Source organism: Portunus trituberculatus, chromosome 43 (assembly GCF_017591435.1).
Source record: "Portunus trituberculatus isolate SZX2019 chromosome 43, ASM1759143v1, whole genome shotgun sequence".
NCBI lineage: Eukaryota > Metazoa > Arthropoda > Malacostraca > Decapoda > Portunidae > Portunus > Portunus trituberculatus.
In genome coordinates this window covers 12,211,911-12,224,410 of record NC_059297.1, presented here as the reverse complement: position 1 = coordinate 12,224,410, position 12,500 = coordinate 12,211,911, and the positions used below count along the sequence as shown (strand labels likewise).

Sequence of the window (12,500 nt, the reverse complement as noted above, 5' to 3'; positions counted from 1 at the left end):
TCTTCATACATCCGTTTATCCATTCACAAGTAGAGCTGGGTTAATCAATCTAGTTAATCAATCAAAAGTTAATTGATTAACGTTTTTTTGACTTAATCATAATCATAATCATAATCACCATTTCAAAAAATTAATCAATCATTAATCTTAATCAAAATCGTGTGGATCCGTGATTAACCCGCAAACTCTGACCTTTTTGATTCTTTGTAATTACTAATTACATGATGTGATGTGATGCTAAATGGATAAAAATTGTTGTTTCGTTTCTGTTTTTTGTTCATCCTAACTATTGAAAAAAACCTTGATAACGAAAGCTAAAAGCTTTCGTTATCAAGGTTTTTTTCCTTGTATGTGGCGTTGAAAATAAGTGAATTTGTTGACTTCTCGAATCATTCCAAGTTAATCATTCATTAATCATAATCACTCGAAAGAAAATTAATCATTAATCATAATCATAATCACAAGTCGGAGGACTTTAATCAATCATAATCATAATCATGGCTAGAAAAAGTTAATCATAATCATAATCATAATCATGGTTTCCGAAAATTTGTTAATCGACCCAACTCTATTCACAAGGCAGGCAATCCCACACGACTTGGGATGGCTCTGACAATGCATCAAGCACTCACACATCATTCACATGCATACCCCATCGTTCTCTCATGGACCACCGCACTTCATCCCAGTAGCTAGGCATAGCACAGTTGGCCACTTTCTCCTCAGCAAGGCTTCATTAAAAGTGAAGGCTAATTTTGTATTTCGTATCTTTTAAGAGTATTTCCCATAATCCTCAGAAGATCCTTTAGTTCTTCCGTGACTTATGACTTCGCCATAGCAAATCATTGTTGCGATTTACACTCAAAAATTTTCATATACAGATCTACACATGTTTCATCACTACCACCACTGTAATACTGTTATCGCTGTATCCGTCTTTCTTGATTTTGTTCATAGCAATCCACTATGTGAATAATAACCTGCTGCACTTATTCTAAATTTTTCTGACAATTCCGTCATCTTTGGTAATTGGCACCTTCAATGAGTCTTTATTTTCTGCCTTTTTGTAGCCTTTGGTCAGAGCTTAATTCTCTTACAAGAAAAGCATTTCTTTACTTCATCACAATACATGGTCTACATATTAATCTTATTCTACTATACTTATCTTTCATCAGCCTCTGTTGCTTAATTTGACTGACATACTTGAAAGTTGCCAATGATGCCTTGTAGAACACAGCTGCATATTCCTATTCCTCGTTTCATACTATAATTACGTTATTTGCTGCTGATTCCCTACCTCTCTTGGTAGGTGTCTTCTACTCTATCTTTTATTCCTTGCTTTCCTTATCTTATGATTTTGTTGCGAGACTTTTTTCTCTTCTCTAATCATTCTAGTGCCATAATAGGTTAATAGCATTATTACTTTTATTGACATAATTTAATTGATTATATTGATAACTAATTTCGCTAATGTGTATACTATTCATAATTCGCCTCATTCATGTTACAACTCAAAGTGAATGAATGTTGCAAGTTTCACTTGAGCACACTGCTTGGCATTGCAAAAAAAAATGTTCTCACTCAGATGTCTATTACAAAGATGAAAATAAGTAGTTTACATTTAGATTCCGTCGTGTTCATCTTATTGTGGTTGACAGTGTGCGAGTTGCTACATATTTCTAACATCAAAATGCAAACATCGTGTGCCGGTGATTTACCGATGTGAACTAGTCGGTAATTTTGTTTGGAAATATATTTTCTTCGAAGACTTAAGAATCAGCTCAGCCACCGGCACTCAACTATTCTTTAAGACGAATGAAATGACGACAAAAACCGTAATTTACTACAGGCACTAGAGGTACTGTTAAAAGCGTTATGGGGAGAAATAGAAGTAAACAAAAAGTGGGAGTGATAGATGGAGGATCAAGTTTTGTTTGTTCATAGGAGGTGGAAGAAGTGAGCACACTGAAGGAAGGAAATCATATTGTCAATAGTATATCTGTGGACTCTCAAAGGATACCCTGGAGTCAGAGGAGGAGAGAATCGATAGAGAAAATACCCCAGAAAACTGTAATGATTTTAAATTATTCGTCGGCACAAAAGTGATCAAACTACAATAATGAACACACGTATCTCCCATAATCACTCTCTCCTTCGTTATATACTAGGTTAGATATGATTATATATTGTAATTAGGTTTTCTGATGTTCATTAAAACGATATACGTTCGCAATTTTTCTGTCAGAATATAATCAATCATTGATAAAACGCTATTGTTATAAAAAAAAAAAAAAAAATATATATATATATATATATATATATATATATATATATATATATATATATATATATATATATATATATATATATATATATATATATATATATATATATATATATATATATATATATATATATATACATATATGGTACTAATAGCAGCAGTAGCAGCAGCAGCAGCAGCACCAGCAGCAGCGGCAGCAAGATTAATGCTAGCACAGTGAAAGTAAAGATAATAATCTCCCTTCTGTCTTACCAGATCCCTGAACTTGAGGGGAAAATAACGCAACTGGAAACGGAATTGGTAGCAGTGAACCGGATGGCTCTGGCCAATAAGGTGAGTGAAACGCCCCCACCGACACTCTCTCTCTCTCTCTCTCTCTCTCTCTCTCTCTCTCTCTCTTTGTCATTTTTTCTTCCTTTACCAGTAGTAAGTGGGTTGATGACAAGCATTATGTTGACGATAGTAATGAGTAGTAGTAGTAGTAGTAGTAGTGGTAGCAGTAGTAGTAGTAGTAGTAGTAGTAGTAGTAGTAGTAGTAGTAGTAGTAGTAGTAGTAGTAGTAGTAGTAGTAGTAGTAGTAGTAGTAGTAGTAGTAGTAGTAGTAGTAGTAGTAGTAGTAGTAGTAGTAGTAGTAGTACTACAATGATAGTAATAATAGTAGTAGTAGTAGTAGTAGTAGTAGTAGTAGTAGTAGTTGTTGTTGTTGTTGTAATACTATTCATTAATGAATATTTTCTTCACCAGAGAGCAATTGATAGGAAAGTAACGGCGGACCTGCATGAACTGAAGCAGCAAACTGACAACCTAACGGAAGTGGTGAAGCGGGTAAGAGCTACATGTGGTGGTGGTGGTGGTGGTGACGGTCAGGATGATGAGAATAGTAGTGGTGTTGGGATGCCATTGGTCGTGGTATATAATATGGTGATAATGGCGGAGCGATGGGCGTTTGTTGGTGGTGATAGGGATAATGGTATATGGGGAGATACAAACCAGTCAAAAAATAAGTACCCGCTACGTTATCAACTACTCGTTCTGCTACCAATTGATGTGTTTTAAAGTCGTGAAATATTGCATCCACTTGAGAGGCCATAACAGTCAGAGGATAAAACATGAGACTCTATTCTGAAACGTTTTTGCGCAGCATTCAGACTAATTTCATAAGGCTTCATTGAAGTTACATGGGGTGTTAAGAGTGCTTTTTCCGATTTTAGATATAGATTAGTAAGAGTTCTACATCATTAACCAGAGAGGCATTCTTGAAAAACCGGTAATTGTTTCTTGTGGTCATACATTAGTAAGAGTTCTACATCGATAATTGGAAAAGCATTCTTGAAAACCCGCATAACTTTTTTTTTTCTGCAGCCTTTGAAAATAGTCGGCATGAGAGTCAAGCGTTTCAGAATACGAGCCATAAACGAGTGGTCTGCTTGCTAACCTGTGGGGTTCGACATGCATCAACAGTCCCAGTCTACGGCCAGCGAAGAAGTGAGTACTTTGAAGGATCTGCTGCAGGGAGTCGTGGTGAATAACGTCTTCAATTTAGAAGACCAGCTGGCGAATCTCAGCCGATCCCACCACGTCCTGAGTGAGGAAAGTCAGGAAGTCAAGGAGGTGTGGTCTGTCAATGCGTCCCTGCAGTGGTTTTCTTGTGAACGATATGTGTATATATATGGGAAACTATAACTCTATGTATATGTACTCGTATAAACAGTTTCATCGTGGTGTTTATTGGTAAAAGCGCTGTTCCTTTATACTATATTCGTTTTTTTGTTTTGTTTTTTCTGTTTGTGGTTATGCTGTCGTCATCATTGTTGTTGCTGTTGTTGTTTTTGTTTTTTATCGTATTGTTGTTGTTGTTGTTGTTGTTGTTGTTCTTGTTGTTGTTGTTCTTGTTCTTGTTGTTGTTGTTGTTATTGTTGTTGTTTGCTGTTGTTTGCTGTTGTCCTTGTTCTTGTATAGTGATAAAAGTCTACCTTGTGTGTGTGTATGTGTGTGTGTGTGTGTGTGTGTGTGTGTGTGTGTGTGTGTGTGTGTAATTCACCACGGTTGTCTGCTGGTCACCCAGCCAACCTTCCCCATTACGGAGCGAGTTCAGAGCTCATAGACCGATCTTCGGGTAGAACTGAGACCACAACACACTCCACACACCGGGAAAGCGAGGCCACAACCCCTCGAGTTACATCCCGTACCTATTTACTGCTAGGTGAACGGGCTACACATTAAGAGGTTTACCCATTTGCCTCGCCGCGCCGGGACTCGAACCCGGCCCTCTAGATTGGGAGTCGAGCGTGCTAACCACTACACTACACGGTGTGTGTGTGTGTGTGTGTGTGTGTGTGTGTGTGTGTGAGAGAGAGAGAGAGAGAGAGAGAGAGAGAGAGAGAGAGAGAGAGAGAGAGAGAGAGAGAGAGAGAGGATGTGGAAAATGAGATTATAAATTGAGTAACGAGCGATCTTTTTCAGGAAGTTAATGACCTGAAACGAAAGACTGGCTCGCTCGAAAGAAGAGTGTTACAAAAGCAGCATGGCAGCAGTAAGTACACACACACACACACACACACACACACACACACACACACACACACACACACACACACACACACGTTTGAGATCCTGTTTAATTGACAAAAATATGCTTTGGTATCACATGTAGATAATGAAAGTGTTTATAAGAATTAATTTTGCATAGATTTAGCTAAGCTTTAGAGGCACTGATGGTGAGTCTGTGTTTCATGACATAGCCAGCCTGCTCATCCTCCCGTGACGTCGATGTGACAATTCATTATGACGTAAGATATATCAAAATGCCAACCGGCAGATCTTTTTGCATCGTCTCTCTCTCTCTCTCTCTCTCTCTCTCTCTCTCTCTCTCTCTCTCTCTCTCTCTCTCTCTCTCTCTCTCTATGAGATATAAGAAGAAAATCTCTGGTCTTTGTTTCCCTAGTGACCTCCTCCTCTACCTCTTCCTCCTTTTCCCACAGAGCCATTGGCTTTCATCTCTTCCCCTCCTTTCTTCCTGCACAGACCGCGGGCTGCAAAATCAGATCACCAAAATGCAGACGTCCCTAGCTAATGTTCAAGGTGATGTTGCCAGTCTGGACGGTCGTATTAGTGGCCTGAACACCAATACCCAGCAGGCCCAGCTCCAAGAGGCTCGCAAGGAACGCTCCAGATTAGAAGCCTCCATAAGCAGTCTGCAGGACCGTCTCTCAAACCTCCAGCAAGCTTTAAACAACAGGAACAGCGATTTCGAGACGAAAATTGCTAGGCTGGAGAACGACGTGGCCGACATACAGCAGTACAACAACTTAACCGAACATGTCAGGAGGATCAGGTACTGGCAATACCGTACTGAGCAGGTCTCTTCTATAGCACTGTCATCACCATCATCATTATCAGTATCATTTTCTTCTGTTCCCTAGATGTCTTGTTGTCATTATCTTTTCTTCCCTTCTTGTCTTTTCTGCCTTTTATTGATATTATTGTTATTGTTACTATTATTATTATTATTATTATTATTATTATTATTATTATTATTATTATTATTATTATCATTATTGTTATTGTTATTATTATTATCATTATCATCATTAGCATTATTATCATTAGCATCATTATTATTACCATCGTCATCACTACTGTTATCATTACCGTAATTTGAGGAATCTGCCTTCTCTTACGTGACACGTCCTGTTTAGCTAGCAGTGAATAGGCACAAGATAAAATTGACCTTTCTTACTGACATGAGCAGAAGGCCAGCAATCCTTCTCTTAGTCAATCATTCCTCTTCTCACAAGAATCTCTCCTCCTCCAGCATTCCCAGCGCCACGCCCACCAGTGTGCAACCAATCGGGCCGCCTGGCTACGGCTTTAACGGTGGCTTCGGGCGTCCCGGTAACCAGGGCTTGAGTGGCGAACCCGGCGACCCAGGGGCGCCAGGTATCCCGGGGGAGCAAGGCAGCCCGGGAGCACCAGGAGGCCGGGGAGCGCCAGGTAGCAGAGGAGCGCCAGGTAGCAGAGGAGCTCCAGGGGGCCGAGGAGCTCCAGGAGGTAGAGGTGCACCAGGGGGCAGAGGTGCGCCAGGGGACCGAGGATTTCCAGGGGACAGAGGTGCACCAGGCGGCAGAGGTGCACCAGGGGGAAGAGGAGCGCCTGGAGGTAGGGGAGCACCAGGCAATCCAGGCTCTACTGGCACGCGAGGACCCTCTGGTGGTGCAGGACGGAGGGGAGCGCCAGGCCAGCCAGGCTATCCAGGTGGTTATCCTCTAGGCACTAGCGACCATTCAGCTAACTGGCGTACCCCGTCCTATGCTGGGTATTCTGCGTATTCTGTCACTCCGAGCTATAGGGAGGAAGGCCGCATCTAGATGGGGAGGCTACTACCACGACTATAGACACGCACAGATGGGACACTGAGCGAACCATGTTTAAAATGGCCATCAGAAAAGACACGGCTCGCCATGGAGCACTTTGTTCTTCATCCCATCCCGTAAGCTGTATCCAGCACGGCTTCTCTTCGGAAAACTAAGAATCTCAGCATTAGTGAGCTCTTAGCTGACACTGTTATTCATTAATATTCTGTCGCGTTAACCTTTTTTATCATCACACACTGCCGCACTGATAATGTACCACAACTGACCAATAATGATAGTAGTTACAAAATTATGATAATGATGATGATGATGATAACAATTATATTTTAATGATAATAACAATGATGATGATAATAATAATAATAATAATAATAATAATAATAATAATAATAATAATAATAATAAAAATAATAATAATAATAATAGTAATACAGACAAGTCAGTAACACCAACGCAAGAATTTTTCCTGCCTTCCCGTATATGTCCCACGAAATTATTTCAAGACCTGGGGGGAGACAAGATTATGTCTGTATTTGCTCTGCCTCTTGAATGCACATCTAAATTAAGCACAGCAATCGTGTAGTACATCCTAATGTCGGGATGTTAGTTTCTTGGATGCATCACAAGAACACTCTCAAGGAGTCAGGAACCGTGTGCTCTGCTTGGTAAGTTCACCTCAGTTCTTCAGGTGACGGAAACGCCTGGATATTTCTCATCCAAGAAAGCGCATGAGTAAAGAACGTAACAGCAAGACCAACACGTGACAGCTCCTGCATCAAACACACCTACTTTTTCCATTATTTATATTCGTCTATGAATTTATCTAATTTTCATATGTTCCGTGATAACTTGGTATTAACAACCAGACTGCTGAGTATTTCCAATCCTTCTACCACTTATTTTGAAAACCAATTCCTCTTTAAATCCAACTCTATGAAGCCTAAACCTGTCATTTCTTGTCCTACCCAGATTACTGACCCTGAAGGTTCTGCTTATGCCACTCATGCTAAGTCTCCTATGCCATTTAAAAGAGAAGAGGAAAAACTAAATACCTTCTAAACAGAGTTGAAAAAATAACGCCTTCACTTTTTTTTTTTTTTTTTTTACATTTTTAACACTTTTTAGCGGGGGTTCTTATATTTTGTATTTTATTTACTTACTTTGTTTATTCCTCATTTGTATGTAAATAGTTTCAGAAAAGTAATTAGTATAAAAATAAGATTTGCTGCGTTATCTGAACGACAGGCACTTGTTTAGATCACGTGGTACAGGTTGGTCAGGTGTTAATATTTAATGTACTACATATGAACAGGTCAGGCTTGATTATCTTTTTTTTTTTCTATGTATATGTACAAACGTCAGCATACTTTTTGAAACTGCTTTCCTACTCTTACTTTTACATAAAACCAAATGTAAGCTCAAAATATTTTTTGATACCTAAATATGTACGCCAGATTTCTAAAACTCCACTCTATATCCGCCTCTTCATCCGCACTCTCTCTCTCTCTCTCTCTCTCTCTCTCTCTCTCTCTCTCTCTCTCTCTCTCTCTCTCTCTCTCTCTCTCTCTCTCTCTCTCTGTGTGTGTGTGTGTGTGTGTGTGTGTGTGTGTGTGTGTGTGTGTGTGTGTATATATATATATATATATATATATATATATATATATATATATATATATATATATATATATATATATATATATATATATATATATATATATATATATATATATATATATATATATATATATATATATATATATATATATATATATATATATATATATATATATATATATATATATATATATATATATATATATATATATATATATATATATATATATATATATATATATATATATATATATATATATATATATATATATATATATATATATATATATATATATATATATATATATATATATATATATATATATATATATATATATATATATATATATATATATATATATATATATATATATATATATATATATATATATATGTAATGTTTAAGTTATTTCTAATTCAATGTATATACCCAGAGAAGTTTGACTTTTATTTCATGAAACTCGAAAATTGACGTATCCAATCGTATTGGTTATTTGAGAGGTTCCTTATATTGTGTGGCTATTCGTATCAATATTGTGCTGTATTCATGAAAATATAGAGTGGAGAATATCTCACTGACATGCACTTACACTACCTTTTAGCTTATTTGTTAAGATAATCATGCAAGTGTATTGTTAGCATTCAGTAATAAAACCCATTTCAAAATCAACTTTACATCATTTCCGTTTCCTCTCGTAATAAAAGTTTTAGATATAAGATCATAGGGATGATTATTCTAATATTTTTTTCCATTGATTGCCAAATCTCCGCTAAAGTATCACATATTCCCAAATAATCTCTACCTGAATTTTTCAAATGTAATCGAGAACATGGGCAACAGATGAAGAGGAATTACGCTTAATGTTTAGTCTCTAGGCGATCGAGTACTATTGTATAAGTAAAGTTAGTATAGAAACCCATCGTTTCCAACATTTGTCTCAAAGATTGTATAATAATACATACGAAATAAATACATTTGTGTGCGTGTATGTAATACGTATTTGTATGATAGATACAAGTGTGAAAAGAAATGAAGAGAAAAATAAATAAATCACTTGTAATTGTAAAGAAAATGCATGTAAATGTTTTGAAAGTAAATGTAATTTACAGAAAGAAAAGAATAGAAAGGTGTGTGATTTGAAAAAAGGAGAATGTAATGTGGAAGAAAACGGGTAAGTTTTAGAGCACAATATAAAGTTGGTGTTGAGTACTACGAGTTCTGGGGTTATATATAAAACACTCAAGGATATTCTTGATTGAATTGTCTTGATACACAGCACAGGCGAATGACGACGACAAGTTGAGTGAGTGTAGAGAGTGAGTGAGATTAAAGCCTGGATGTGAGTGCTAGAGACGTGCGAGTGGGATGGACGCATGGTCATGAGTGAGTGTCGAGTCCGACTGAGAAGTGATTGTAATGAAGGTATTCGCGGAAGCGGTATATGTGAAGCCAAGGAGATCAAGAAGAAGAAACAAGGAGATAATATTTGACCAATGAGAAACTGGAAAATGACGGTTATTGGCCAGAGATGAGGGGTCAGAATTGATCAATGACAAGTCAAGGCTTGACCAATGAGAGAAGGTCACGGAGAGAGGAAGGAGTAACCGGCAGCTGTATTTCCTAGAGGTGCTGAGGTCTCCGGGGAGAAGAGAAAGATGAAATGTGACTCACTTTTAGAGAGAGAAAGAGAGAGAAAAGAACAAGTGATGTATGATGAGGGAAGAATAATGATGACTGATACAGGGAGAGAATAAGGATGACTGATATAGAGAGAATGATGACCGATACACTGTACCATATCTCGCTCCCAGGATGCGAGAGGCATAGTAACCACTCCTTCACTGAGAATGAGTGAGCCAGGAGCCACCACCTCACGTTGGCGTCAAGCCTTCACTGTGACTCCAAACATAAGATTATGAAACACGACCACATTCAAAAGGCTCTCATTAAAGTAACACGGGTTTTAAGGGTATTTTTTTATCGTTTTATTGAGATATTAATAACATTTCTACATCATTAACAGGATAAACATTCTTGAGAACCCAGGTAAACATTTTTGTGACCTTTGAAACAATATAGTGGATATTAGAGATGTACCGATGCATCGGTATCGGTATCGAAATCGGCGGTATCGGCCCATTTTTCGGGTATCGGTATCGGTATCGGTATCGGCTTATTTTATGCCGATACTTCCGATACCTAAAAGGAATTTACTACTTAGTGATATATTCGATATAAGATATTGATGATACCAAATTAACATAATACGGCGTATTAAGTTTCCGTGGTGATTACCGTATGTCATAGAATACTGTTTTCTGTGGTAATAAGCCACAACCTAGAAATTTAGAATAAACTAAACTTTTTTCTATTTAATTGAAAAGATTAGGTGAAAGCTCATTTTTCTGAATTGGTCTACTAATCTGTAATGAATTAATATCAAAGGATGTCAGATTTAATCAAAGAAAAACATACACAACAAAATGAGTTTCTTTTGCTAATATTTTGTGTCTGTTTTACAATTTTAATAATTTTTTAAAATATTTTTGATCGCCAAAATATCGTCAATAAAATTAATAATGAAAATGCACAAGACCAAATGGTCGCTAAAGGAGTAAGAAGTAAGAATTTAAAATAACTGACAAGAATCAGAAGACTGAGAAGATATTCATTCCAATTACTGAGTAATTTACCTTTGCAAATGGCTTCAAAAGCTTCTAGAATTGCTCCTATTTCACAAACATTCTCAGAAGGACTTACAGCATCCCCCAAAACAAAGCCTCCCATCTGATAACGCTCGCCGTCCACCAACTCATCCTGGTGTCCAGTGCAGTAATCACTGTAAGTAGTAGTATCGGTATCGGTGGTATCGGTATCGGTAGTAGTATCGGTATCGGCCCAATTAGGTGGTATCGGTATCGGTATCGGAATCGGCCAAAATTTTGGTATCGGTACATCTCTAGTGGATATGAGAGAGCAAGAAACCTGACGCCTCAGTAGCCACAAAGCTGCAGGCTGAGTGAAATAAAGGCCCAACGAAGCCCAGAGTGTATCATGAATATCAGTCTCGGGCTCTAGGCTATAATGAGGCCTAATAAAGCTGCGTACGGCGCAGCTTTATTAGGAAATAGTGAAATGAATAAATGGCCTAATACCCAAGACAGGGTGATGGCAAGAAAAAAAAAAAAAAAAAAAGTTTGCCTAGCACAGCAATAACGTCGTCAGGTTGTGTGCGATAATGTTGCTGGTTTCGCACCAAGAACCATGACCCGCGTTCCGGGTATCATAGGCCAGTGTGATACCCCCTTTAGGGGAGCCGCGGTCTCGAGGGAAGAGCGAGAAGGAGTTATTTTAGGAAGTAAACTTGTAGACAGTGAGGGAGAGAGAAAACACGTATTACTTAATGATGAAGAGTAATATATAAGAGAAGGAGTGATGATGACTGATACACAATGCAGGTACTCTACGTCGACTCCCTCAGCGCACGACTAATGGACCAATCATAAGAAACCTAGTGTGTGTTCCGTTGATCTGATTGGTTTACATGATCTGAATGAAACCTCGATGCTCAACTTGACGAATGAAACGAGATGGATGCGGAACACGGTTTTAGTCGTACACGTGTGAATCATAACTGTTTCACTATACCACAAGAGGAAAAAGAGGAAAAAAAAAAGAAAACATTAAATACCCCTATGCATAAAATGTACTGTATGTCTACATAAATGTATGATTTGTTACAATTAAGTCAATGAAAATGCAACGTATAAATCAAGGACAAGAGACGTGTGTGTGTGTGTGTGTGTGCTTTGGGTAGGGAGGGCAGATGATTGTGTGTGTCCTTGTGTTTACAGTACATCCTTGTTGATAAATGCAGTATGTGCTTCTCTTACCGATGAATAAAGGTTTCGTGTGTGTCTGAGTCCACCTGATCTTTCAAACAATGTGTTGTAAATCTGCGCACAAATACGTTCATGCGTACACATTTCTTGGTGTACTGATGATGTCTCCAAGGGTCCACAAGAGCTGAGAGGAGAAGGTGGAGGAGGAAGGGAGGAGTAGGAGGAGGAGAACGAGGAAGAGTTGGAGGAAGAGAGGGAGGAGGATGGTAAACATGAAGAAGCAGAGAGAGAGAGAGAGAGAGAGAGAGAGAGAGAGAGAGAGAGAGAGAGAAAGAGACAGAACGGGAGGAGGGGAGAGGAAGGAAGGGGCTAAGGAGAGAGGGAGG

At 38.2% G+C, this 12,500-nt stretch overlaps 1 protein-coding gene and 1 non-coding gene across 7 annotated transcripts in view; one reads left to right on the top strand and one right to left on the bottom strand.

Annotated features, from left to right (window-relative positions):
• Window positions 1-8,073, top strand: part of LOC123518145 (collectin-12-like) — a 28,403-nt gene extending 20,330 nt beyond the window's left edge. For 4 of the 6 annotated variants that reach the window (XM_045278838.1, XM_045278840.1, XM_045278836.1 and 1 more), the window contains 6 exons: window positions 2,540-2,617; window positions 3,029-3,109; window positions 3,746-3,895; window positions 4,748-4,817; window positions 5,309-5,618; window positions 6,099-8,073. In XM_045278838.1, coding sequence (XP_045134773.1) covers window positions 2,540-2,617; window positions 3,029-3,109; window positions 3,746-3,895; window positions 4,748-4,817; window positions 5,309-5,618; window positions 6,099-6,651 — 1,242 coding nt within the window. In that variant the 3' untranslated portion in view covers window positions 6,652-8,073. The remainder of the gene's footprint in view (window positions 1-2,539; window positions 2,618-3,028; window positions 3,110-3,745; window positions 3,896-4,747; window positions 4,818-5,308; window positions 5,619-6,098) is intronic. The other 2 variants (XM_045278841.1, XM_045278839.1) reach the window with 1 other exon arrangement.
• Window positions 4,526-4,597, bottom strand: Trnag-ccc. The gene has a single exon. It is a non-coding gene; the product is annotated as a tRNA-Gly (tRNA).
• Window positions 8,074-12,500: the final 4,427 nt, after the last annotated feature.